Source organism: Jaculus jaculus, chromosome 21 (genome assembly GCF_020740685.1).
Source record: "Jaculus jaculus isolate mJacJac1 chromosome 21, mJacJac1.mat.Y.cur, whole genome shotgun sequence".
NCBI classification, from domain to species: Eukaryota; Metazoa; Chordata; class Mammalia; order Rodentia; family Dipodidae; genus Jaculus; species Jaculus jaculus.
The window spans coordinates 5,662,492-5,690,145 of record NC_059122.1 but is presented as its reverse complement, the minus strand read 5'-3'; the positions used below and the strand labels follow the sequence as shown (position 1 = coordinate 5,690,145).

At 53.3% G+C, this 27,654-nt stretch overlaps 1 protein-coding gene across 12 annotated transcripts in view; it reads left to right on the top strand.

Annotated features, from left to right (window-relative positions):
• The first annotated feature begins 6,351 nt into the window (after window positions 1-6,351).
• Lrp8 (LDL receptor related protein 8) overlaps window positions 6,352-27,654 on the top strand; it is a 109,737-nt gene continuing 88,434 nt past the window's right edge. For all 12 annotated transcript variants that reach the window (XM_045139307.1, XM_045139305.1, XM_045139306.1 and 9 more), the window contains exons 1-2: window positions 6,352-6,525; window positions 7,448-7,567. In XM_045139307.1, coding sequence (XP_044995242.1) covers window positions 6,396-6,525; window positions 7,448-7,567 — 250 coding nt within the window. In that variant the 5' untranslated portion in view covers window positions 6,352-6,395. The remainder of the gene's footprint in view (window positions 6,526-7,447; window positions 7,568-27,654) is intronic.

Below are 27,654 nucleotides of genomic sequence, written 5' to 3'. Positions count from 1 at the left end.
GTGAGTTCGAGGCCACCCTGAGACCCCATAGTGAATGCCAGGTCAGCCTGGGCTAGAGGGAGACCCTACCTCGAAACAAACAAAACAACAAACTACTGTTTCTACTGAACACATACATACCTTTTCCCCCTGTCATTATTCCTAAATAATACAGTAGAACAACTATTTACATATCATCTGCATAGAATTAAGTATTTTAAGCATTCTTGAGATTAAAGTATCAAGGCGCGCAGGTTATTTGTAAATACTAAGTCATTTCGTACCTGAACAACTATTAGTATTTTTACTTTATTTTAGAAAGAGTATGTGAGATAGAATGGGCGCACCAGGGCCTCAGCCACTGCCATTGAACTCCAGAAGCTTGCACCACCTAGTGGGCATGCGCGGCCTTGCGCTTGACTCACCTTTGTGCGTCTGGCTTAGGTGGGATCTGGAGAGTTAAACATGGGTTCTTAGGCTTTGCAAGCAAGCACCTTAACCACTACGCCATCTCTCCAGCCCCAACTATGATTTTTAAAAATTTTTTTTTGTTTATTTTATTTATTTATTTGAGAGCAACACAGAGAGAGAAAGAGGCAGAGAGAGAGAGAGAGTATGGTCGCACCAGGACCTCCAGCCACTGCAAACGAACTCCAGATGCATGCCCCCCCTTGTGCATCTGGCTAACGTGGGTCCTGGGGAATCGAGCCTCGAACCTGGGTCCTTAGGCTTCACAGGCAAGCGCTTAACCGCTAAGCCATCTCTCCAGCCCAATATTATTTTTTTTTAACAACTTCCATGATTATATGAAATACCCCATGGTAATACCCTCCCTCCCCCCTGATTTTTTTTGTTTTTTTCTTTTGAGACTGGGTCTCTTTATGTATCCCGGGCTGACCTGGGACTCACAACTGTCCTGCTTCAATCTCCCAAGGATTATCGGCACGTGCCATTTCGCCTGGCCATCCACTGACTCTGGTATCCCTGTGGAAGGGGTCCCAGGACCACCCTCCTTCAAGTCCTGACAGACAACTGTAGCAGCGGGAAGACAGCTGAGGAGACACAGGACATGGAAAACATATCCACGTGGAGTGCCGGGAGTCACAGGAAACAGTGACCTCGTCCAACGCCCGGGTGAGAGATGAAGACCCCGAGCCTGATATTGGTGACCCTCCTATAGAAGACAAGGGAGGAGACAGTGGCCACCCAAAGCCCTTGTGAAGAGGGTGGGACTTTCTGACGCTGAGCAGTCCCTTTCCTAGTTCTCATTTGTACTCAGCTCTCTTTGCCCCCACACTAGAGATCTTCAAGGGTGGGGATGGGGCTGGAGAGATGGCTTAGCGGTTAAGTGCTTGCCTGTGAAGCCTAAGGACCCTGGTTCGAGGCTCGGTTCCCCAGGTCCCACGTTAGCCAGATGCACAAGGGGGCGCATGCGTCTGGAGTTCGTTTGCAGAGGCTGGAAGCCCTGGCGCGCCCATTCTCTCTCTCTCCCTCTATCTGTCTTTCTCTCTGTGTCTGTCACTCTCAAATAAATAAATAAATAAATAAATTTTAAAAAATATTTAAAAAAAAAGGGTGGGGATGGAGTCCTTCTTATTTTTATTTCTTAATTTTAAATTTCTTTTATTTTATTTTGCTTTTACGAGGTAAGGTCTCACTCTAGCTCAGGCTGACCTGGAATTGCACTATGGAGTCTCAGGCTGGCCTCGAACTCACGGCGATCCTCCTACCTCTGCCTCCCGAGTGCCGGGATTAAAGGCGTGCCTCGGCATGCCCGGTTTGGAGTCTTGATCACCTGTCATGTCCCTTCCCACTCCCCGGGACAGGGACCAGCCAGAACAACAAACAGGCCCTCTGGCCCTGTCTCCTGAAAGAATTCACGCAGATCCCGCTTCCGTTTAGTCAGTAGATGACCCTCTGACTGGACCACTTGCGTTGGCTGGAGGATCCTAGGATAGTCCAGGGACACTGGGCACATGGGTGTATGGGAACCTGGGAAGCAGGCTGTGCAGAGACTCGAGAGCTCTCTAGAGGAGGAGACATGTGGACCAAAGACAAGGTTGAACACAGATGTCAGGCAGAGTAAGTGTCCCCGGCAGAGGGAGCAGCCTAGCTGAGGCTTGGAGTTCAGTTCTCTGCCCAGTGTGAAGACCAAGCGTCCAAGCGGGCTCCCTGGCCTCTGGTGGCTCTGGAGCCCAGCATGGTGGTGTGGCAGTCATAGGGGCAGTGACAAGCAGGTGGAGGGTCACCAATATCTGACCACAGGGAGTTCACTGCACTGGCAGGTGGGCTTTGGGGGGGGAGAGGGTGTTCCTCAGAAGGGCCAACAAGCAAAAAGGCCAGCAAACATCAGAAGTGAGCCAGCATGAACGGAGAGCAAGCGCGACCCTTGGAGCTCAAACTTCTCTGCATACCTGTGGGCTGGAATTCAAATCAGCCCCCAACCCCAACCCCCACCCCAACCCCAACCCCAAGGGTCACCTTAAGGGATGGATTCCAGGATCACCATCAGTGACACCTCCTGCAGCCATTTGGCTGGAGATCCAAGTTATAAGTTGACTTTGAACCCTCAAATCGACTGGGGACCTACATTCAAACTACCATCCCTTCAAGGGCTCGAATTCTCTCTTTGAACCTCACGGATGTTAACTGTCTCAGACACCCCTCAGGTTCTATTTATTTTTGGTTTTTCGAGGTACGGCCTCACTCTAGCCCAGGCTGACCTGGAATTCACTATGTAGTCCCAGGGTGGCCTCGAACTCACGGCGATCCTCCTACCTCTACCTCCAGAGTGCTGGGATTAAAGGTGTGCACCACTATTTTTATTTTCATAAAAGATTTTTCAATTATTTATTTATTTGCAAGCAGAGAAAGATAGAGAAAGGAGACAGACAGAGAGAGAATGGGTGCACCAGGGCCTCCAGCTACTGCAAACGAACTCCAGATGCACGCGCCCTCTTGTGCATCTGGCTTATGTGGGTCCTGGGGAATTGAACCTGGTCCTTTGGCTTTGCAGGTAAATACCTTAATGGCTAAGCCATCTCTCCAGCCCTAGTTTTATTTTATTTTATTTTTTAATGAGAGAGCAAGAGAGAAATATATAGAGAGAATTGGTGCTCCAGGGCTCCAGCCTCTGCAATTGAACTCCAGACACGTGCATCACCTTGTGCACATGTGCGACCTTGTGTGTCTGGCTTACATGGGATCTGAAGAGGCAAACATGAGTCCTTAGGCTTCATAGGCAAGCACCTTAATTGCCAAGCCATCTCTCTAGTGACCCCCCCTTTCTTAGTTTTGATTTTGGTACAGGGTTCCTCTGAATTGCTTATGCTGGCCTTGAACTTGCAATTCTCCTGCCTCCTGAGTAATCTATCAATTTGTATTGTTTGAGTTGGGTAGCTATCAGGTTAAAAAAAAAATTTTTTTTTGATTTATTTGAGGGACTGGAGAGATAGCTTAGTGGTTAAGGCATTTGCCTGCAAAGCCAAAGGATGCCAGTTTGACTCTCCAGGACCCACATAAACCAGACACACAATGTGGCTCGTGCATCTGGAGTTCGTCTGCAGTGGCTGAAGGCCCTGGCGACACCCATTCTATCTCTTCCTCTTTCTCAAATAAATAAATTAAATATATTTTAAAAATTATTTGAGTGAGGGGAGGGAGAGAATGGGCATGCCAGGACCTCTGGCCACTGCGAGTGAACGCATGTGCCACCTTGTGTATCTGGCTTATGTGGGTCCTAGGGAGTTGACCTGGGTCCTTTGGCTTTGCAGACAAATGCCTTAACTGCTAAACCATAACCTTTTTTCTTTCTTTTTCTTTTTTTTTTTTTGCTGCTGTGTTTCTCTTCCAGCTAAGCTATAAACTCCAGGAGGAAAGAGAGAGGATTTTATTTATTTCTGTTCTACAGCCTTGAGCTTTGCATAGTGCCTGACATGTCATAGGTGCTTCATAAGTGGTTTTATTTTTAATTTTTTAAAATTTTATTTATTTATTTGAGAGAGAAAGAGGCACAGCGGAAGAGAGAGAAAGGGCACAACAGGGCCTCCAGCCATTGCAAACGAACTCCAAACGAATGCGCCACCTTGTACATCTTGCTTACATGGGTCCTGGGGAATCGAACTTGGGTCTTTAGGCTTTGCAGGCAAGTGCCTTAAGTGCTAAGCCATCTCTCCAGCCCATGTTTTTTCTTTTTTGATTGTAAAATACTTTTATTTGCAAGCAGAGAGAGATAGAGAGGAGGCAGAAAATGAGCACACCAGGGCCTCCAGGGCACTGCAAACGAACTCCAAATGCATGTACCACTGTGCATGTGGCTTTATGTGGGTCCTCAGGAATCAAACCCAGGTCCTCGGGCTTTGCAGGCAAGCGCCCTGACCGCCGAGCCATTCTCTCCCAGTCCTTCATAAATTTTTGTTCCATTCCCTTGTCCTCTGTTGATGGTCTCCCTCCTCCCCCACTCCCAGCAAGGGACCTCACTGTGCCTGCCACCAAACCGACTCACCGCAGCACCCCCAGAACCAGCATAGGGGCCCACGTGTGCTTGGAGAATGATCAGGCGAATGTTTTGCTGCTGTCTGGCTAAATGTATATACTATACTCACCAAACTGCCCGGTAAGCACTCTCTTCATGTCCACACCCATGTATGAATGCTACTCTCACTTTTGGTTAGAGAACCTTCTCTTTTCAGATGGCAGTGACCTTGGGATGACTCAGGAGGCATCACGGTGCTGGGAAGAAGTGACAGAGGAGTGCTCAGCACTGAAACATCTCTATCACACCTTCCAAGGCTCAGGGTCTAATGCGGAAGAGGTGGCGGAAGGAATGTAAGAGCCAAAGGAAGGGCAGGACTCCTTACAACGTGCTCCCCCCAGACACAAAATGGCCTGGGCATCCATGACCTCACAGTGCCTGACACTCCCTACACAAGACCCTCATAAGAGGAGGAAAAGATCATGACATCAGAATAAAAGAGAGACTGATTGAGAGGGGGAGGGGATATGATGGAGAGTGGGGTTATAAAGGGGAAAGTGGTGGGGAGGGAATTACCATGGTTTATTGTCTGTAATTATGGAAGCTGTCAATAATAAAAAAACAATGACCAGGTCATCAAGAGGTGATGGCAGGGGGCATCCTAAGGGTCTCTGTCCTTTTCTGATGGGATGGCCTGCGCCCTTTGGGAGAAGTCATAGGGCCCAGTTGGCTGCTGAGGCAAGGTGGCTTTCAGGTCTAGGGTTCACACAGCTCTCACCCTTCTATAGTGTAGAAGGGATAAACAGGGGCGGTGGACACTGGTCTTTGGCATCCTCAACGGGTTCTGATCAGCAGCCCATGCCCTGAAAACCTCACTGCGCCGCTGAGCCTGGCTTATGGGAGCTGTGGCTTGATCTACGTGTGAGTTAGGCTCTCCAGGTCCCATACCTTGGGCTGGATGGGGGGTGGTGGGGTTGCAACTCCCCAGAGGCTGTTTGTTGGGTTTCCTCCATTTTCACAAAGGCCCTGGATGCGAGGGCGGCCTCTAGCGGCGGGGATCACACCTCCCTCGGGCTGACAGCCACAACTTCCGCCTCCCTCCCCACCCCCTACAGAAGGATTAACTTTGTGGTCACAGCGGGGAGGTGGGATGTGGAGGGGGGGGGGCGCGGGCGCCTTAGGGGTGGGCTGATCATCTGTCCCTCTGCGCGGTGGAGAAGGCCGCGCGTGCTCATGTGAACGGTCAGTACGTCCAGCTCAGAGATACCTCCTTCCCTTCCCCGGCCAGGATCGCCACGAGCGCGCCACGAGCGCGCCACTCACGCACAGATGCGCAGAAAGCCGCTCGCTACCCGGGCCCGCGTCTGAAGCCATGCCGGAGCGGGTGGGCAGACCCAGCACCCCAGATTCTCTCCAGATGATTCTCTCGATTATATACACACACACACACACCGTCCCTTAGCCTAGCGTGCACTTGGGCAACGTCCTCTTTCGCTTCGCGCCCAGCATCCCTCCACCGTCTCCAGCGCAGCCTCCTTGGATCGGCTTGGATGCAGCGCCCCCCGGGGGGGAGAGGGTTGGGGGCTCCGCAGGCTTTCCAGAGTGGATCCAGGACAGGGATCGTGGTGCCAAAGGTTGGTGGGTTGGGGGGGGGGGTAAAGAAGGGAGGATCAAAGGCAGTAGGGAGGAGGAGGAGGCTGCAAAGAAGGGAGAGAGAGAGAGAGACAGTGCGCGCTTGCGCGCTTGCGCGCGCGCTTTGGAGACCCGCCCACCGGGCCCCGGGGCCGCGCGCCCGAGAGCCTGAGCCCGCCCCCCGCCGCCGAGCGTCACGGAACCTGCTTGAAATGCACCCGAGGAGCCGGGGCGGGGGCAGCGGCAGCCCCGGCGCCGCGGCAAGGACTCGGCAGGTTGAGTCGCGGCGGCCCGAGCTTCGGGCCCCGTCATGGGCCGAGCGGAGCGGGGGGTGCCCGGGCCGCTGGCGTTGCTGCTGCTGCTGCTGCTGCTGCTGCTCCTACCACCCCGACATCTCAGGGCGACGGCGGCGGCTGCGAACCCGCAACCCGGCGGTCAAGGTGCGTGCATGCAATGTGTGTGTGTGTGTTGGGGGGAGGGAGTTGGGGGGGGGTGGCTGGTGGCTCCCTGGGGCCTGACTCGGAACGTCCAACAAAGAGAGATCGGTGATGGTGGTGGTGTGTGCCATGCATGAGCTTCCTCCCATCCCCCGGGGTAGGGTAGCAAGCTGGCTGAATGTACCGTGCACGGTGCAGAGCTCTGCCCTCCGGGTTCCTGCTTCTTGGGGTGCGGAGTGGGGGGGGGAGGTGAGGGTGGATGGATGCATGGTGTGTGTGTGTGTGCGCGGGGGGGGGGGGGCGATGCTGCTCGACCGACCGTGAACTTTGACAGTGTGTGTGTGTGTGTGTGTGTGTGTGTTTCGGGGTGGGGGGTGGGGTTGAGCTGTTGGATTCTCATAGCCCGGGTGTGCAAAAAAAAAGCCCAGAGGGTTCCCTTGGCGACAATGCATTGCCCGGGACCCTTGCGCGTACACCGCGGAGGGTGGCCGACGGCGAAATGGGGAGGGAGGGAGGGGGCGCCCCGGGTCGCGCGTGTGCAGTGGGGGGGGGAGCGAAGGGGAAGGGTGCTCCCCCGTGGGCCGGGTCTGACTGTGCACTGTGGGGCGGTTGTGTCTCAATGGAAGGTATATAACGGATGGGAACCAGTGCCTGGTCTTGGGGAGGGGTGGGTGGAGGGATATGCCACCGACAGCCGTGGAACCCTTCCTTAGATAGCATCCTCTCCTCCCTTGGAGGGATCGAGGTGCCCAGGGCCTCCGGGCAATTTGGCATCGACCCCCCCCACACACACACCCCTCGCCAAGCTTTATTTTATTCCTCCGGCAGTGGCTGGGGTTGTGGGGAGAGGGGTTGGGAGCGCCTGGAAGGGTTGTTGCCCGGTGGAACACTGGGTCCGCCTCTGCTCACAATGCCCCTTCCGCAGGGCCTCTCCAGGAGTGCAAAGACGGTCAGTTCCGGTGTCGGAACGGGCGCTGCATCCCTTCGGTGTGGAGATGCGACGAAGACGATGATTGCTCGGACAACAGCGACGAGGACGACTGTCGTGAGTCGGGGGATGGTGTGTGTGTGTGTGTGTGTTTGTGGTTGGGGAGGGAGGGCGTGGATGGAAGAGGGGGCGCAGGGCTCCGTGGCGCACGTGGCTCCAGCCGTCACCGGGCCACCTGCTCCAAAGCCTGGGCAAGCAGGAACCACCACCCCCCCACCACCAACACACACACCCCCCGGGGCTGGGTGGCCCTTTAGCTCTTTAGGCGGAGAGCTGGGTGGAACCCAGGACGGTTGGGCCGGAACTGTGGGCCTGGGAAGTTGACCGTCCTGCCCACCTTCCCAGGAGTCCACCATCCAAACCCTCCGGATCCCCCTTTTATCTGGACCAAACCCCACCGCCACCTTGCTGGGGGCGCACGCGGCTCTTTTAAGTTCCACGCAGCTCCTCCGATCACCACCACCACCTTTTATTTATTTATTTTCTCTCCCCCCCCCCACCTTGCATGGTTTTGTGAATGAATGGACTCCCCGGGTGGGGGGGCCGTGATTGGCTGGGCAAGGACCACCCCACAGGCTTCGGTGGCCGGAGCCACCAATCATCACGCGGCGGTGGGTGTGCGGGACTCTGCGCCCCCCCTCCCCACGAGATCGGGGTCCCGGGGTTTCAACCTCTCCGAGCGCGCGCGCGCGCGTGCGCTCGGGCGCGCCACACCTCACCCTCGTGGTGACCGCAGGTCCCAGGCCGACGCCCTCTTTGCTTTTTATGTCGAGTCACCCTTCCCGATCGCGCCCTGCCAGCCAGCCAGCCCCAGACCGCGGATGAATGAGTCCTGGGGGAACACCGAGCCAAGGGATCGTGGAGGCCCCACGCTGTCCCGCGCAACTGTGTGAAGTTTCCTTCCCACCCCACCGCCCCGTCCCCCACGCGCGCGCACGGAGGGCGCACCCACGGGGGGGGGGTGGGCGGAGAAGCGAGTTAGGTAGCTTGCACGAGGCGCCAGGCGGGCTTTGTGGAGCCCGTTGCCCTGTGTGCCTGGCAGCAATAGCCGCGTCCCTCCCATCCTGCCTCTTCCCATTGGAGCTCCGGAAGGGTTCATGCCAGGCTGTCTAGGAACAAGAAGAGGGGAGGCTGGACGTTTTAGAAGCCCACTGAGGGTCCCCCCCTCCGCCATTCTAGACTACCTGCCCAGACTCACCCAGACTTCTGGTATCTCCTTACCCACACCTCCCATGGTACTGCTAACCCCTTTCCTTCCTTCCCCCGCCCAAAGGGGCGTTGACTTTCCACCTCTGTATCTGCGTCTGAGCTGCAAAATGTGGAGTTGGGATTTATCAGCGAGGTCAGCAGGAAGGTTAAGAATAAGTTCGAGGGCTGGAGAGATGGCTTAGCGGTTAAGTGCTTGCCTGTGAAGCCTAAGGACCGCGGTTCGAGGCTCGGTTCCCCAGGTCCCACGTTAGCCAGATGCACAAGGGGGTGCACGCGTCTGGAATTCGTTTGCAGAGGCTGGAAGCCCTGGCGCACCCATTCTCTCTCTCTCTCCCTCCCTCTGTCTTTCTCTCTGTGTCTGTTGCTCTCAAATAAATAAATAAATAAATAATTTAAAAAAAAAAAAAAGAATGAGTTCGAATCCCCCCCCCCCCCAACCCTCCCAAGGTGCAGATCACAGACCCTTAGTACCCGGAGGCTGATAAGGGAAGGAACTCTGGGGGTTTAGGAATTGGGGGGGAGTGGATCCTGGAGGAAGTGGCACCCGAGTTTGGCTTTGAGGAATGATAGCTAATGCCCACTCTCCCTGCCTCAGGGCCTGTCATCTTTGTTGGGGGGTGCGGGGCGGGGTGAAATGTGCCACATATGTGAAGGTTAGATGACAACGTTTAAGTGAGTCCTCATCTTCTAACTCTTTGGTGGCAAGGCTTTATTTTGTTTTACTTTGTTATTTGGTTTTTCGAAGTAGCGTCTCACTCTAGCCCAGGCTGACCTGGAATTCACTGCGTAGTCTTAGGGTGGCCTCGAACTCACAGCGATCCTCCTACCTCTGTCTCCCGAGTGCTGGGATTAAAGGCGTGCGCCACCACGCCTGGCTTAAGGTCTCTTTCTATCTGTCTGTCTGTCTCTCTCATTCATGGCTTCTTCCTTCTTTCTTTCTTTCTTTCTTTTTTTTTCTTTTTTGGTTTTTCGAGGTAGGGTCTCACTCTAGCCCAGGCTGACCTGGAATTCACTGCGTAGTCTCAGGGGTGGCCTCGATCTCACGGTGATCCTCCTACCTCTGCCTCCCGAGTGCTGGGATGAAAGGCGTGCGCCACCGCCACGCCCGGCTCATGGCTTCATTTTTGAGCCCTAGGAAACTCCGACAGCACGGGCATATTGGAATTACAGAGGTCCACCCCAGCTTGCAGATTTTATGTGGTTTGTCTGGGAACCCCAGCTCAGGCACTCAAAGTTGAGCTCCAAGTGCGCCAACCGCTGAGCAACCTCTCTAGCCCAGAGCTTTTCATCTTCCAATAGGTGGCAGGCATGCCCCCCCCCACCCCATGTGGCTCCAGAGGGCTCTGGAGCTCAGAGAGGTGACCCAACTCTGGAACTCACACTGAGGGCTTTTAAGTCTTGATCCTTATCCACAGAGAGAGAGAGGCACTGGCCCCTTGGGGACCGGGAGCTGGAAAACTGAGGAAGCTTGTATAGGTCTTGAGGTCCGGCTCCCATCTTCAAAGGGGAGGAAGGATGGGGGACCCCTAAAGAGAGGGCGGGGGGGGCAGTACGCAGCCAGGGGAAGTCAGGCGGGACTCCAGAATGTGGATGAAGGTCACGTAGGCCTCCATTTCCTGTTGCTCCTTGGTATGGGGTAGAGATGGGGTGGGGGGCTCTAATCTCTGGCTGGTTCTTTGCTCCTAAAGCAACAAGCACCACAGCGTGGATTTACGCTCACAGAGCAGCCCCTGGCCATGGCAATCCTCTGGTGTTCCTCCATTCTGTAATATGGGGGTGATCCTGTGAAGACCCGAGTCGTTCTCAATTTGTGAGGGGCCCAGAGAGGGAAGGAACTGGACCCCCTTAGCTTAGGCCATCATCCTTGGATGACATGTTAAGCCCCTTACCCACCAACTCCTCCCTGGAAAGAATGGTTTGCTGGTCTGTGAGTTGGCACCCAGATCCCCCTTGTTCTGTGGTCACCTGCCTTCCCCTTGGCCGCGGCCACCGTCACTGGTCCCTCCTGGTTAGCGAAGAGTGGCCACAGCCCTGTAACCAGAGCTTCACGGTCACCTAACTGGCCTGGGCCACGCTGCAGGCTGGAGCTCGCTCACTGGGTAGTGGTACTTGTAACTAGTGACAATTAGTGGCTTCCAGGGTACAGCCTCCCCCCCCCACTTCATTATTATTTTTTTGTTCATTTTTATTTATTTATTTGAGAGTGACAGAGAAAGAGGCAGAGAGAGAGAGAAAGAGGCAGATAGAAAGAGAGAGAGAATGGGCGCGCCAGGGCCTCCAGCCACTGCAAACGAACTCCAGACGCGTGCGCCCCCTTGTGCATCTGGCTAACGTGGGACCTGGGGAACCGAGCCTCGAACCGGGGTCCTTAGGCTTCACAGGCAAGCACTTAACCGCTAAGCCATCTCTCCAGCCTTTTTTTTTTTTTTTAATTTTTATTTTGAGAGAGACAGAGAGAGAGAGCTTGTGAATAGGCACGCCGTGAAGGAACCCCAGACACGTGCACCTCCTTGTGTTCATGTGTGACATTGTATGCTCGTGTCAGTGTGTCTGGCTTACGTGGGACCTGGAGATTCGAACACGGGTCCTCAGGCTTCACAGGCAGGCGCCTCAACCCCTGAGCTGTCTGTCCAGCCCCGGTTCTCTTTTTGGATGCAGCCTCTGAGAGGTGTGCTGCTTGTCTCTGAACCTTGGTTTCCTCAACTAACCAGGCAACTTTCTCCCAAGTGCCCTGAGGATAAATCAGCCCCAGTGGCTTCTCAATTGGCCCTCTGTGCCAAGCTCTGTCTTCAGTGCCCTCCGGCTTCTTCCTGCCTCTTCTCTGACCCGGGACACTACTACAGCTCTGCTGCTTCTGCCCATCTGTTTCTCGACTTGTGCTGGCCCACCTGGCTGGGACACTTTTCCTGCTCCCTCACTGTCTGTTCTTTTTTTTTTTTTTTTTTTAATTTTCTTAAAATTTATTTATTTGAGAGTGACAGACACAGAGAGAAAGACAGATAGAGGGAGAGAGAGAGAGAATGGGCGCGCCAGGGCCTCCAGCCTCTGCAAACGAACTCCAGACGCGTGCGCCCCCTTGTGCATCTGGATGACGTGGGACCTGGGGAACCGAGCCTCGAACCGGGGTCCTTAGGCTTCACAGGCAAGCGCTTAACCGCTAAGCCATCTCTCCAGCCCTTGTCTGTTCTTTATTTGGTCATGTGAGAAGATTTAGTGCAGGGGTCACCTCCTCCAGGAAGCCTTCCTGGCTACCCCCCCTCCCCAACTGAGATAAGGGAATTCGATCATGCCAAAAACAAACAAACAAAAAAATCCCAATTCTGTGCACTCCTGGATCAGACACACAGCTCTCGTCCTTTTGGCTGATGGCCTCGAGGTGACAACGGTCCTTCCCAGACACGGGAGGGGGGGTTCACATGACATCGCGTGCTTTGGTAAGCAGCAGGTGGGCTGTGAGTGGCGGTGGGTTAGGATAATGGGGGGAGCTTCGAGCTTCACTAGAGAGCCCCTGCAGGGTACCAAACCCAGCAGACACCCCAAGTCCCAGCGCCCCAGCCCAGTCTGCTGGAATCCAACAGTCAAGGCCCGTTTGGTCTCAGTAAGGAAGCTGGGAAGGGCAAGAGCCTCTCTGGCTTCCTGCTTCTTCCCCTGGCTGTGCCCGCTGTCTCTTAGGTGTCCCATGGGCCCTGCTGGGTCAGACTCCCTGCTGAGCTTTTGAGGTGCTGCGTGGCTAAGGAGGCTGGTTCCATAGCTTCCTGTCCTTGGGGAAATGCAATTAACAGGTGAAGCCAAAAGGGTCCCTCCCAGAGGGAGAGGGAGGGAGACGCAGAAGGCTGGTGAGGCAGGTGTTGTCTCGGTGAGTAAACCAGGTGACATGGTTTTCCTGGCCCAGGGACAGTGGTCATGTCCCTCAAGGCCTCTCGCCCTTCCAGGAAGTCCAGCCTGGGGCTGAAGGAGGCACGGGGGCTCTGGAGTCAGGCTGGCCTCCAGCCTTTAAGTGGCCAACTGATGCCTAGCCAGAAAATGCCCATACCGTGCAGGCAGGCTGCTCCTGGTACGAGGTGCCACCTTCCCCAGGACCTTTCCTCCTAACCAGACCCTCCCCTCAATCTCCTGCCCTTCTCCTCGCTCTGCCAGCCTCGTGTGGGGCACTGGGTAGATCTTTCCAGAAGTTGCCAACAACAGATACCGGCTTGTCCCACACATGGAGTCACCGGGGCAGCTTGTTTTCTTTAGTTTTGCTGCTGTTCACGAGTGAAGGCCATTTTCTTCTTACTCCCGTCTTAAAGGGAATGAAAGACTCAGAGGAGCGACTTGGCCATTGGTAGTGATGTGACTTGCTATACGTGGTCCACAGTCCAAGCCTTTCTGAAATTTCAGCTCTTTTCTTTCTCTCCTTTACTTTAAAAAAAAAAAAAAAAAAGGGCTGGAGAGATGGCTTAGCGGCTAAGCGCTTGCCTGTGAAGCCTAAGGACCCCGGTTCGAGGCTCGGTTGCCCAGGTCCCACGTTAGCCAGATGCACAAGGGGGCGCACGCGTCTGGAGTTCGTTTGCAGAGGCTGGAAGCCCTGGCGCGCCCATTCTCTCTCTCTCCCTCTATCTGTCTTTCTCTCTGTGTCTGTCGCTCTCAAATAAATAAATAAAAAACAAAAAACGCCCCCTCATTGCCGGTGCACACCTGCCCTCTGAAACGTGGCAGGACAGACTGCCGAAAGCCTCCCCCGAATCCTTAGGAGTGACCTTCACTGCCCTGGGCACTGGCCTTGAACTGTCTCAAGGGACTTCATCTCTACCACTCTGGAGACTGTATCAGCTTCCAGCCATAAACCTGTCGCACCCATTATATCTCTTCTCTCTCTCTCTCTCTCTTTTTTTTTTTTTTTTAAGTATTTTCCTTATTTGGAAGCAGAGATAGAGTATCAAGGGACACCCAAGGGCCTTTTGCCCCTGGAAAGGCACCCCAAATACTTGAGCCCCTTCGTGCATCTGGCTTTACGTGGGCACTGGGGAGTGAAACCTGGACAAAACCAGGTTTTGCAAGCAAGCGCCTTTAATTACTGGACCATCGGCCCAGCCCTTCATTTATTTGTTTATTTGGTGTGTGTGTGTGTGTTCATGTGTATGGGCACACATCTGCCAGGCTGACCTGGAATTCACTATGTAGTCTCAGGGTGGCCTCGAACTCACGGCGATCCTCCCACCTCAGCCTCCCGAGTGCTGGTATTAAAGGCGTGCCCCACCACGCCCGGCTCAGCTTCTGACTTTTATATGGGGAATGAGGATCTGAACTCATATACTCAAGACTTGTGCAATAAGGGTTTTATCCACTGGGCCATCTTCTTCCTGGCCGCCAGTGTGTCCTTTTCCAGTTTGTGCCTCACAGACATGTGCCTGGGAGGCAAAGTGTCAACTATTGCCCTTGTCCTGTAGGGGAAGTTTAAGCTCAGGGAAATAATGAGATTTAGCTAGTTACTGGTAATTCTGGAACTGAAACTTACTTCAATCCATGTTTTGTTTTTTTTTTTTAATATCTTAATTTTCTTTATTTATGTGAAAGAGAGAGAGACTGAATGGGTGCGCCAGGGCCTCCAGCTGCTGCAAAGAACTCCAGACGCGTGCGCCCCCTTGTGCATCTGGCTTACATGGGTCCTGGGAAATCAAACCTGGGTCCTTTGGCTTTGCAGGCAAACACCTTAACCACTAAGCCATCCCATCCAGCCCCTTCAATTGATTTTATTTATGTATTTATTTTCCTCGCAGCAAGCATCTTCTGATTATGTGAAAAGTAATTTCATGGTTTTAATAGGAAACCTAACATTTCTTGAACAAAATGAGGTCATGTTATGCCAATTGTCTTTTCTTCATAGCACATAATTATGTATATTTACACCATTGTTTTTAATTTTGCGGGGGGGAGAGAGAGAGAGAGAGAGAGAGAGAGAGAGAGAGAGAGAGAATGGGTGCACCAGGAATTACAGCCATTGCAAACGAACTCCAGATGCGTACACCCCCTTGTGCATCTGGCTAACATGGGTCCTGGGGAATCAAACTGAAGTCCTTTGGGTTTGGAGGCAAGTGCCTTAACTGCTAAGCCATCTCTCCAGCCCCGGTTTTATTGTTTTGGTGTTGCTGTTGTTTTTGGTTTTTTGAGGTAGGGTCTCACTCTAGCTCAGGCTGACCTGGAATTCACTATGTAGTCTCGGGCTGGCCTCGAACTCACGGCGATCCTCCTACCTCTGCCTCCCGAGTGCTGGGATTAAAGGCGTGCGCCACCGCGCCCGGCTTCACACGGCTGTTGTAGAGAGTTGGGCTGTACTCTGCTACGTGTGTGAGTATGTATATGCATGAGTGGCCCACACACATTCTGTGACGTCGTTTCCTGTTGATGGATGAGTGCTTACCTGTACTGATTTTCTTCTGGGCTATGCAGTGCTGGGATTCTCTTACTATACCTTTGAGAATTTATCTGATTTTTTTCCCCTCCCCTAAGAGGAATTCGTGGGAGGTCTGAATAGGTGGTACATCTCAGCACTGGAAAGCTGAGGAGGATCTTGCATATTAGGCTAGCCTGGGCTACACAGCTAGAACCTATCTGGTGAAAACGTGCACACACACACACACACACACACACACACACAAAACCTCAAAACTAAAAAAGATGAAGGCTTAGGAAGGAATCGCTGACATGGGCATTTTCATCACTGTCACATTATTTCCAGAGAGGACTTTCCCATCTCTACAATACCCTTGAATGGTCATCTTTCCAGTCAGACAACCAGCTCAAAAAGATCTCCCTATTCCTGAAGCTCAGGGCCACCCTGTCCCAGCCCCTTGACACAAAGTAATCATGTCTAGGCTGCTCAGAGCAAAGCAGGGATAAAGGGTAAATGTTATTTTAGCCCCAAGGACTTCTCACCCCGCTGAGAAACTAGAGATCAAAATGGTTCTTTCATTTTTTTTCTTTTCTTTATAAAAAAATATATATAATTTAAGAGAGAGAGAGGGAGGGAGAGAGAATGGGTGCACCAGGGCCTCCAGCCACGCAAGGAACTCCAGACGCGTGCACCCCCTTGTGCATCTGGCTAACGTGGGTCCTGGGGAATCGAGCTTCGAACTGAGGGTCCTTAGGCTTCACAGGCAAGCGCTTGACCGCTAAGCCATCTCTCCAGCCCTCTTTTCTTTTTTAAAATTATTTTATTATGTCTTGATTTATTAGAGAGAGAGAGAAAGAGAGGCAGATAGAGAATGTGCAATTCAGCCACTGTGAATGACCTCCAGACGCATGCGCCCCCTTGTGCATCTGGCCCACGTGGGTCCTGGGGACTCGAACCTGGGTCCTTTGGTTTTGCAGGCAAAGGCCTTCACCGCTAAGCCATCCCTCGGGTCCTTTTCCCTTCTGTCTTCTTGGGCTTTTCTGTTGGGTTGGATACAATGCAAGGGTGATGGAGACTGAGGCACAGTAGTCATGCCTGCACAGAGAGAGAGGGAAAGAGAGAGAGAGAGAGAGAGAGAGAGAGAGAGGCCTTCCCACCTCCTTCTTGAGCCTGTGGTTTCTGCCCAGGGAACCATCCGCTCCAGTCCTCCTCCTCTTCCTCCAAGGACACGTCCGAGAGAGGGAAGCTCCTAGAAGAGCCAGCCAGGGAAATGTAGATGTAGGTCAGCTGCCTGGGGGTGGAGGCGGGGAGGGAGGACTTGGCTACCTGGACGGCTGCCTTGGGTCCCAGGGCGGCTGCTTCTGGGTGGCCCCAGGGCCTGGTGGCTCCCTTGGTTCACAGTGTAGGCAGCTGTTGAGAGACAGGGAGGCTCTGTCAGGCCCAGGTTAAGCTGCATGGCTAAATAGCTGCCAGGCCACAAGCACGGGCTCTCCTGACCGCCCCGGTTGGATCCAGCGACATTCAAGCCAGCCTTCCCCCACCCCCCACCTTCTCCCTAGGCCCAGAGCTGCCATCTGCCACCCCCCACCCCCGTACCCTCGCAGCGCTTTCTGTTGGCTGTGGGCACGCTTGCATGTTCCTGGAAGTGTGTACTGGAGAGCAGGGTGTGTGTACCTGAGTGGGTAAACAAACAAACAAACAAACAACCACCATGGGGGTTGGAGGGATGGCGTTTGCCTGCAGAGCCAAAGGACCCAGGTTCGATTCCCCAGGACCCACATCAGCCAGATGCACAAGGGGGCGCACGCGTCTGGAGTTCGTCTGCAGTGGCTGGAGGCCCTGGCATGACCATTCTCTCTCTCTCTCTCTTTCTCCCTCTTTTTCTGTCAAATAAATAAACAAACAGTAAAATATTAACAAACAAACAGGGGGCCGGGGAAATGGCTTAGTGGTTAAGGCATTTGCCTGCGAAGCCTAAGGACCCAGGTTCGATTCCCCAGGACCTACGTAAGCCAGATGCACAAGGGGGCGCACGTGTCTGGAGTTTGTCTGCAGTGGCTGGAGGCCCTGGCGCACCCATTCTCTCTCTCTCTCTCTCTCTCTCTGTCTCTCTTTCTCCCTCCTTCTCTGTCAAATAAATAAATAAACAATAAAATATTAACAAACAAACAGGGGGCTGGGGAAATGGCTTTGCAGTTCAGGCGTTTGCCTGCGAAGCCTAAGGACCCGGATTCGATTCCCCAGGACCCACGTTAGCCAGATGCACAAGGGGGCGCACGTGTCTGGGGGTCCTATGCAGTGGCTGGAGGCCCTGGCGTGCCCACTTTCTCTCTCTCTCTCTATCTGTCTCTTTCTCTCTCATAAATAAAAAAACAAAATATTTTTAAAAAATAACCATGCTGGACATGTCAAGGCTATGAGGCCAAAATGATCCTCTCCTTTCCACCCCCATGAGGGTGGCCCAAACCAATCGAATGTCCCCCACCGGGCTGTTGTGCCCGGTATTTACTTGTAGCTGGAGAGGTGCCAATAAGCTGTTCCCGGCCTGCCCCGCTTGCCACAGCCTGCGGCGAGCTGTCTGGGCCCCATCCTGAGGGCTCGGGTAGTTATAAGCAGCGGGGGCCGAGGCTGCAGGCCCACCTTGCCAAGTAGCCATCGGTAGGTACTTACTGCTTTTGGCATCTCACTCACTGGGCGTGGGGCATGTCTAGCCACCCTCTCCACCCTAATTCTCTGGAATGTTGTTGTTTTCCGGAGATCCAGGGCTTTCATGGTGGCTGGAGTCCCACCCTAGCCAGCACCCCCCCACACACCCACAATGCAGGGGTCTCCAAGGAGCTGCTCAGGTCCCTGAGGCACAGAGCCAGAAGCAGGGTGCCCTGCCCGGGGGGGGGGGGGGGTGGATAGGAGCTGTGAGAGTTAACCTACAGGCCCCCCTGAGAATCTTGTCATAACCCTCAGGTCTGAACTGTGTACATGCATAGCCAGAAACCAGTTTCAGTAGTACAGTCTACATCTCCTTGGAGCTTTTGTGTGTGTGTGTTTTAGTTTTTAAAATATTTTTAAAATATAGTTTTTGTTTATTTTTATTTATTTATTTGAGAGTGACAGACAAAGAGGCAGAGAGAGAGAGGGAATGGGCGCGCCAGGGCCTCCAGCCACTGCAAACGAACTCCAGACGCGTGCGCCCCCTTGTGCATCTGGCTAACGTGGGTCCTGGGGAATCGAGTCTCGAACCGGGGTTCTTAGGTTTCACGGGCAAGCGCTTAACCGCTAAGCCATCTCTCCAGTCCTTAAGTACTGTTTTGATCGTTTTATTATATCTAAAACCGACGCTTCTGGAAGAACCACTTGTTTTGCCCATCTTGTATCTCTCCTCAAACTTGACCTTGGCCTCCCGTCTGGCCCTTACCTTTCAGAGCTGACCAGGTCTCTGAAGACATCTTTGTTGACTATAGTTTTGTCCAAGGGGATATCCACGGAGTACCTTGTGGGCGTGAGGTGATTATCGTTATAAACCTCCACAAAAGACTCGGTCTTTGATCTTTGGGCAGTTTTCTTCTTGCCCACGGCAGCTGTCACTTTGTGGGTAAAGCAGTCAGTTCTAGCCACCCCAGCATGGCTGTGGGGAGAGGCTGTCATCAATATTCTTCACGATGACGGCTTTGTGTCCATCCAGAGGGACGGCCAGCCAGGGGTTTCGTGAACTTGTCCATTTCAACAGCTGGCTGACGTGGGTCCTGGGGAATCGAACCCCGATGCACAAGGGGGCACATGTGTCTGGAGTTTGTATGCAGTGGCTGGAGGCCCTGGACTGCCCATTCTCTCTTTCTATTTCATAAATAAATAAATCAAATATTAAAAAAAAATACCATGCTGGACATGTCAAGGCTGAGGCCAAAACGACCCTCTCCTTTCCACCCCCATGAAGGTGGCCCAAACGTGTGAATACACCCCACCAGGCTGTGTGTATTTACTGGTAGCTGGAGAGGTGAGAGAAAGAGGCAGATAGAGAGAAAGAGAGAATGGGTGCACCAGGTCCTCCAGCCACTGCAAACGAACTCCAGACGCATGCGCCCCCTTGTGCATCTGGCTTACGTGGGTCCTAGAGAATCAAACTGGGGGTCCTTAGGCTTTGCAGGCAAACACCTTAACTGCTAAGCCGTTTCTCCAGTCCTTGTTTTTTTTTTTAATTAATTAACTTTTTATTGACAACTTCCATAATTATAGTCAATAATTCCCCCACCCTACATTTTCCCTTTTGCAATTCCACTCTCTGTCATATCCCTTCCCTCTGTCAATCCGTCTCTCTTTTATTTTGATGTCATGATCTTTTCCTCCTCTTATGATGGTCTTGTGTAGGTAGTGTCAGGCACTGTGAGGTCATGGATATCCAGGCCATTTTGTGTCTGGAGGAGCACGTTGTAAGGAGTCCTACCCTTCCTTTGGCTCTTACTTTCTTTCTGCCACCTCTTCCGCAATGGACCCTGAGCCTTGGAAGGTGTGATGGAAATATTTCAGTGCTGAGCACTCCTGTCACTTCTTCTCAGCACCATAATGCCTTCTGAGTCATCCCAAGGTCACTGCCATCTGAAAAGAGAAGGTTCTTTACCAAAAGTGAGGGTAGCATTAATGTAAGGGTATGAACATGAAGAGAAGTGCTTACCAGGCAGTTTGGTGAATGTAGTATATACATTTACCAGCAGATGTTACATCCTAGGGCTCATTCATGACTTTGCCCATCCTAGGTTTTCAGTATCAGGCATGTATTCCTTCCCTTGTAGAGGACCTCCAGTTATTTGGAGCTTTTTGGATTTTGTTTGTTTTTTTGGTTTTCAAGGTAGGGTCTCGCTCTAGCCCAGGCTGACCTGGAATTCACTATGGAGTCTCAGGGTGGCCTCGAACTCATGGCAATCCTCCTACCTCTGCCTCCCGAGTGCTGGGATTAAAGGCATGCGCCACCATGCCCAGCAAATGTTGGACACTTTTGTTTTTCTTTTTTGGTTTTACTTGGAGCTTTTACATGCTGATGCTTTTGCTGATGAGCCTGTAAACCATCCACAACAGTTATGTCGGCTCCCTCCGGCCTCACCTGTCTGGAATGTCTGATACAGAGAGGGCTAGCATGTGTGACCTGTCAGGGTCAGCCAGTCCTGGCTACAGCCCAGCTCAGCTGCAGCTCAGGTCCCTTGAGCCTGAACTCCAGCCCGTGGAAAGTACCAGAAACCCAGTGGACCCACACAGCGTGGGGTTCCACCAAACCCTAGTACATCCTCAATTGAAGAAGTCACATAGTGAGGGCCTGCCACCAGACTGTAAGATTCGTCTTGTCTCTCTGACCTGGGGTCTGTGTGGTGCTGTGATTCAGGCGTCTCCCCCATATAAACTCAGGTGTTCTGAATGCTGGGTCCCCAGCTGATGGAGATGTGGGAATTAGCGCCCCCTGGAGGCGGTGTAGTGTTGGGGGCAGGCTTATGGGTGTTACAGCCAGTGTCCCCTTGCCAGTGTTTGGCACACTCTCCTGTTGCTATTGTCCACCTGATGTTGGCCAGGGGGTGATGTCCACCCTCTGCTCATGCCTGTGAAGGCAGGTCCAAGGAGAAAGAGAGAGAGAGAGAGAGAGAGAGAGAGAGGAGCCACAAGCCAAAAGCACACTTATGAACTCCAGGCAGCCGGGTGTGGTGGCGCACGCCTTTAATCCCAGCACTCGAGGGCAGAGGTAGGAGGATCGCCGTGAGTTCGAGGCCAGCCTGAGACTCCATAGTGAATTCCAGGGCAAAGCTCTCATGCACCTTGCGAATCTTTAGACTGGAATTCTCAATCCGCCTCCACATCTTAGGGCTGGACCCTAGGATCCACCCACAGTGAAACCACCAACCTTAATAAAAAATCCTGACTATATTGGAGAGGGGGAGGGGGCACCTTCCCCTGTGTGCCAGAGAGAGTTTAGGAGATCACTTGTGAACGGGGCCATCAAGACCTCCTTCCGGGCGCCAGTAGGGTCCGTTACTGACAGTAAGACCCTGGCATGCCCAAGGCCCAGCAAGCTATGACACCCTCCTTACCCATGTATGCCACTCATCCTCAAGGGATGGCCTCTTGTGCCACGGTGCTAGCTGCAGTAGGACGAGCCAGAGAGGGCCCCAAAAGGTTCCCTTGTCATCCTCCCCCCCTGTGGCCCCTGGTTGGAACTTACTGGCCCAGTTTAGTTAGGAGTCCTTCCAAGGGGCCTTATTAGGAAATGAGTCCAGAGCCTTGGGGACCTGTGGAGATGGTGCGCAAGGGAGGGAGGGTGTGTATCTGGTCCTGCCCCTAGATGTACCCAGAAGGGCGAGGATTCTAGGTCTTTTAAAGGGCACAGTGATGGACTTTTACAGCCGAGACCGAAGGGTTGGGGTGTCTTTATCCTCTGACCCCTGCCTGTGACATCCTCATCCCGCAAGGGTAGGGAGGGCTGAAGGAGGAGGCGCATGTTTTTAAGTCTTACTCTAAAGAGGCGTACATCTCAGGAGCCCCAAGTCTACTCCAGGTCAGAACTGCTCACCCCGGCAAGAACATCAGCGCCGGGGGGAGACATGCAAGGATCTTCCCCCCACATCCACCCCGCTGCAAAGGCGGGCTTGCGGTCTTCCCGAGTGGCTGGTTTCTGAGACACCTTGCTGAACGCCACCGCCCCCCCTCCCCCGCTCTGTCCCCAGATCCTCTCCACCCGGGCCCACTTTGGCCACAGCTCAGTGCCAACCTCCACAGTCCCTGCCCACTCCCACCTGTGTGCCACTGATGGCTTCCGTCTTACGGAGCAGTCCCCACGAAAACAATGAGGGGATGGATGAGTGAGTTGTGGTCCTCATGTGACCGAGGAGGCCTTTTAATCCTTCCAAGTGCAAGAATTCTTGGCATGTGGGGAGCGTGGGGGCGCACGGGGAAGGGTCCCAGCACTCTGGAGACAGGTAGCTCACTGGTGAGCCACTGCTTTCTTCTGCCAGGGACAGTGTGTGTACCTGATGAAAATTTATCTATTATTATTATTACTTGTGTGTGTGTGTGTGTGTGTGAGGTAAGGTTTCACTCTAGCCCAGGCTGACCTGGAATTCGCTATGTAGTCTCAGGGTGGCCTCGAACTCACGGCGATCCTCCCGCCTCTGCCTCCTGAGTAAGCCGCCATGACTAGCTAAACCTCTTCTTTTCCATCAGGTCAACTCTGCCTCCTGGTCTCTGACCCCAGTTTTTTCAGAAACTTCGTTTACACAGACTGCCCCCTCCCTCACACAAACCTGCCTTGAATTGCTCCCTTCTGCCCTTCCCACAGCCCCCCAGCATAGGTGGTCCAGTAAATCCGGGCCCTTCTCCTCCTTAACCTCCAAAGTGGGGCCTGTGGGCGTGGGTGTCACCTCCCGTAACATGACCTGCCTTCCGGAGCTCTGGAAAGTGGTGGCGCACGCTTTTAATCCCAGCACTCGGGAGGCAGAGGTAGGAGGATCGCCATGAGTTCGAGGCCACCCTGAGACTACATAGTGAATTCCAGGTTGGCCTGGGCTAGAGTGAGACCCTAGCTCGAAAAACCAAAAGAAAAATAATAATAATAAAAATAAATAAATAGAGCTGGAGGGATGGCTTAGAGGTTAAGGCATTTGCCTGCAAAGCCAAAGGACCCAGGTTCCATTCCCCGGGACCCACATGAGCCAGATGCACAAGGGGGTTTGCATGCATTTGGAGTTCGTTTGAAGTGGCCGGAGATCCTGGTGTACCCATTCATTCTCTTTCTCTCTCCCTCTTTCTCTGTCAAATAAATAAATAATAAAATATTTAAAAATAAATAAAAGAAAATAGGGCTGGAGAGATGGCTTAGCGGTTAAGGTACTTGCCTGCAAAGCCTAAGGATCGAGGTTCGATGCCCCAGGTCCCACGTAAGCCAGATGTACAAGGTGGCGCATGTGTCTGGAGTTCATTTGCAGTGGCTCGAGGCCCTGGCATGCCCATTCTCTCCTTCCCTCCCTCTCTCTCTCTCTCTCTCTGTAATAAATAAATCAAAATAAATAGTTAAAAAAAACAAAAAGCAGCCTGGAGAGATGGCTTAGCAGTTAAGCGCTTGCTTGTGAAGCCTGAGGAACCCAGTTCGAGGTTCAATTCCCCAGGACCCACGTTAGTCAGATGCACAAGGGGGCGCACGCATCTGGAGTTCGTTTGCAGTGGCTGGAGGCCCTGGCGCACGCTCTCTCTCTCTCTCTGTCTCTCTCTGCCTCTTTCTCTCTCTGTCGCTCTCAAATAAATAAAAATAAACAAAAACAAATTTAAAAGAAAGAATAGAATGTGAGGATAGACATGCACACTTAGAGGCAAAGGCAAGACGTCCTTATAGCTTGTCCTCCAGCGGGATAGAGGTACCCAGTTCTACCAGGGCCTAGGGCACGGCACAGGGGTGCAGAACGGACTTCTTTATACCTGTCTCCAGTATGGGCGCTGCCGGACCTCAGTCAGGAGCCTCGGAATCATTATAGCCCCTCCCTCCCTTACCTGCCACGGTCCCTAAGTTGTTTGATTTCCCCCCAACACCCATCATTCCAGGCCCCTTCCCCACCTCCGCTGCCTTGTCCTTCCTGGACTCCGGGCAGCAACCCCCTGGCTCCAAAGCCAGGCTTCCTCCCCTGGACCCCTTCCCTTAGGTCGTTTCAATGGGTGCCCGGTGCCCACGACCTAACACACACCTGTTTCCTCTGCAACCCCAGGTCACCCAGTCTTCCACCCCACCCACACCCCAGGACTGTGTTCCTGCCACAAAAGCTTCACCCCGTCTTGAAGGCTCTCCGTTGGCCTCAAAGCCCCATGGCTGTTTGTAATCCCCACTTCGCCTCTACAGGGAACCCGGGCCTCTACGGGTCAGAGCCTCCTGGGCTGTCCCATCCAGTTTGTTTGTTTGTTTGTTTGTTTTCTCCTCCATCTCTGTTGTTGTCAGTCTAGCCTGCGATGGTCTGATAGCGTGTGTGGTTCAGGATGCAGACTTGCGAGACTTAGGGTTGGGATGGGGTGGGGGGAGATGATGGGGCGGGTGGAGGGTGTCCCCAGGGCCTCATGGTGTGTTACCTCCCTCGCGATCCAGGCCTGAGCACAGAGCTGCCGTGAATCCCAGGGAAGCCGATCGGATCCCTGGAGTCCTTACGCAGCGTTTCCTGGGGAGGCCGGGCGTGGTGGCGCACGCCTTTAATCCCAGAACGAGGCAGAGGTAGGAGGATCGCCGTGCGTTCGAGGCCAGCCTGAGACTACGTAGTGAATTCCAGGTCAGCCTGGGCTACAGTGAGATCTACCTTAAAAAAAAAAAAAAGTCCCTCCTAATGTTCCCTGTGCTGGGCTCTGCACTTGCCTTTTCATTCATTCATTCATTTATTTATTTATTTATTTATTTATTTATTTATTTATTTATTTATTTTGAGGCAGGGTCTCACTCTAGCTCAGGCTAACCTGGAATTCACTACATAGTCTCAGGGTGACCTTGAACTCATGGCGATCCTTCTATCCCTGCCTCCTGAGTGCTGGGATTTAAAGGCGTGCGTCATACCTGGCTTTCTTTTCTTTTTTCTTTTTTTTTTTTTTTGGCTTTCCAAGGTAGGGTCTTGGAATTTACTATGTAGTATCGGGGTGGTGGCAAAATCACGGCGACCCTCCTACCTCTGCCTCCCGAGTGCTGGGATTGAAGGCGTGCGCCACCAACGCCTGGCTGTTCACCTGTCTTCTTTTATTTTTAAATATTTTTATTTTTAATTTATTTGAGAGCAAGAAAGAGGGAGAGAGAGAGAGAGAGAGAGAGAGAGAGAGAGAATGGGTGCGCCAGGGCCTCCAGCCACTGTGAACCAACTCCAGACGCCTGCACCACCTTGTGCAGCTGGCTTACGTGGGTCCTGGGGAATCGAACCTGGGTCCTTTCGCTCTGTAGGCAAATGCCTTAACTGCTAAGCCATCCCTCCAGCCTGCCACTGCCTCTCCCTGGCATTGGGCACAGAGATGCCGTGACTGGGGTCAGCCCAGAGCTTCCTCACCCCCGGGGGTTGTGGCGGGGAGGGGTGGGGCTTTGGAGTCCTGACCCTGCCTGACAGGTGGAGTGGGCAGGTCAAGGATTCGTTCTACCCAGTGATCATGCCTGCCTGTGCCGAGTCTCTCTCGTGAAGGGGGGTGGCCCACTCATTCTGATCTGTGCAGACCATCCCAGATCTAAAACTCAGACGCTCTCCCCTCCTTGGAAGCCAGTCCCCCGGGGGCCCTGGGCCAGCCTGTGCGAGAGGAGCCGGCACCCCAGCTTTTGCAGGTCGCTGCTCTTAGCTCCGCAGCAGGGCTTCCCTCCTCAGCAGCACTAGGGGCTGTTCCTGGCAGCTGTTGGTGGCTCACTTACAGACAAAGAAATTGACGCGTGAAACTTGCAAGGGGACCAGTTGGGGTGAGGAAAGAGCTGAGCTGCGGGGAACCAGAGAGGAGAGTCAGGTCTGAGTGTAATAGACATATGTGAAACGGGCATGAAAATGACCTAATGAAGTTCATTATTAGTCATCAATAATATGTTAACGAAAACTTTAAAAAAATTAATACTTCATTTTTTATTTATATCTGAGAGAGGAAGACACAGAGAGAAAACAAGAGGGAGAAAGAGAATGGGTGCGCCAGGGCCTCCAGCCACTGCACACGAACTCCAGACGCTGTGCGCCCCCTTGCGCATCTGGCTGACATGGGACCTGGGGAAACGAACCTGGGTCCTTTGGCTTTGCAGGCAAGCTGAAGCCATCCTTTCGGCCCACTAATAAAAACTTTTTAATAAAACAAAGGCTTGCTTCTCCCTCCACGTTTTGAATTCTCAGTAAGCACTTCTTTTGTTGTTGTTGTTTTTGTTTTTTTGAGGTAGGCTCTCACTCTAGCCCAGGCTGACCTGGAATTCACTCTGTCATCTCAGGGTGGCCTCGAACTCACGGCGATCCTCCTACCTCTGCCTCCCCAGTGCTGGGATTAAAGGCGTGCGCCACCCACGCCCGGAGGTCGGGAAGAGGTGGGGCTGAGTTTCCGAGGTGCTGTGTAGAAGTGGGCACCTGGCCGCCAACACTGTCTCCTGTGACAGTCATGTGACTGGTCTCATTGGGCAACTTTCCCACCGCTTCTCTGATAGGTGCCCACCTGCCCACAGATAAGGTGAGAATCGTAATCCTGACATGCCCTCCCTTGTTCTTGTTGCCTCAGAGCTTTTTTTTTTTTTTTTCTGTCTGGCCAGATCCTATTATCACCTCAGAGCAGGGCAGCCGAGACATAGGCCACTGGTCTTACAGATAGCTTTTCTGTGTAGCAAGTCCTTACTGTGGTCTCTAGGTTCATAGCAGCCCCTAGTGAGTATCCTGGCAGAAATGACTGTACCCATTATACAGATGGCGGGGAGGCACACACGAGGCCTGCTCTGATCCTTGGGAGAAAGAGAGGGCAGTAGAGGCTGGGCTGTGGTTGTGGTGGCCTGTCCTCTTCCCCTGCACCTGCCCGCTCTGTCCCTCAGCAGCAGGGAGTGATGGGGACATATGGGGAGGGTGAGACACTGGAGGGAGTGCGGAGGCTGGGGGAGGGAGAATTGGAGGGGGGGTAGGGAGAGGGGAGGGGTCCGCATAGCATTGCTACTTTCTCTGTGGTTGTCACAGTCTGTCTGCACCGATTTCTGACAGATGGAGGGAAGGGAAGAGTTCTTGCCAAGAGGCTGTCACCGCAGGCGGGCAGAGCTGGGGTGTGGGGGAAGGAGGGTGCTTTGTGGCCCGGGCTTAATGCAGGGGGAGGAAGAGCAGCTGGTGGTCTGGCTCTCGGGCTTCCTTGGAGCCTGCTCCCCAGGAACTGAGAGAGGGGTTACTTGGGAGGCAGGAAAGTGGGCAGAGGGGGTCAGCCTGCCACCTGCTTGGAGCTGGCTGCGCCTCTGCCCCCATCCGGGCAGCAGGACGCACCACACCCTGATGCCAACAGGGTTCCGTCACTGGGAGCTTGGGGGTGGGCAGAGGGCTCCCAGAAGGCTGGCACTGAGCTGTGGCCAAAGTGAACCAGGGTAGGAAGAGCCAAGAGACAGGGAGGCCCGTGGATCACGGTGGACACTGGAGGCTCAGCAAGCTGTCTTGCAGAGCCAGAACTCTGGCTGCTCGGCAAGCCCCTCCGTGGGGATGGGGACCTTGTATATCTTCCAGGCTCTGATGTCCTTGCAGGGGGCGGGGAGGGGTGAGCAGGCGTGACCTGGAGTAGATCTGGCACTTCGGCTGTTTTGTCTTTTATTTTACTTTTTTTTTTTTTTTTTTCGAGGTAGTCTCAGGGTGGCCTCAAACTCATGGACCCCGGTTCGAGGCTCGATTCCCCAGGACCCCACCTTAGCACAAGGGGGTGCATGCATCTGGAGTTCCTTTGCAGTGGCTGGAGGCCCTGGCACACCCATTCTCTCTCTCTACCTCTTCCTCTCTATCTGTTGCTCTCAAATAAATTTTTTAAAAATGAACAAAAAAATTTAAAAAGAAAAGATTTCCAGAAAGTTTTTTTTTTTTTTTTTTCCTGCCTGTCCTGAAAGGTCCTA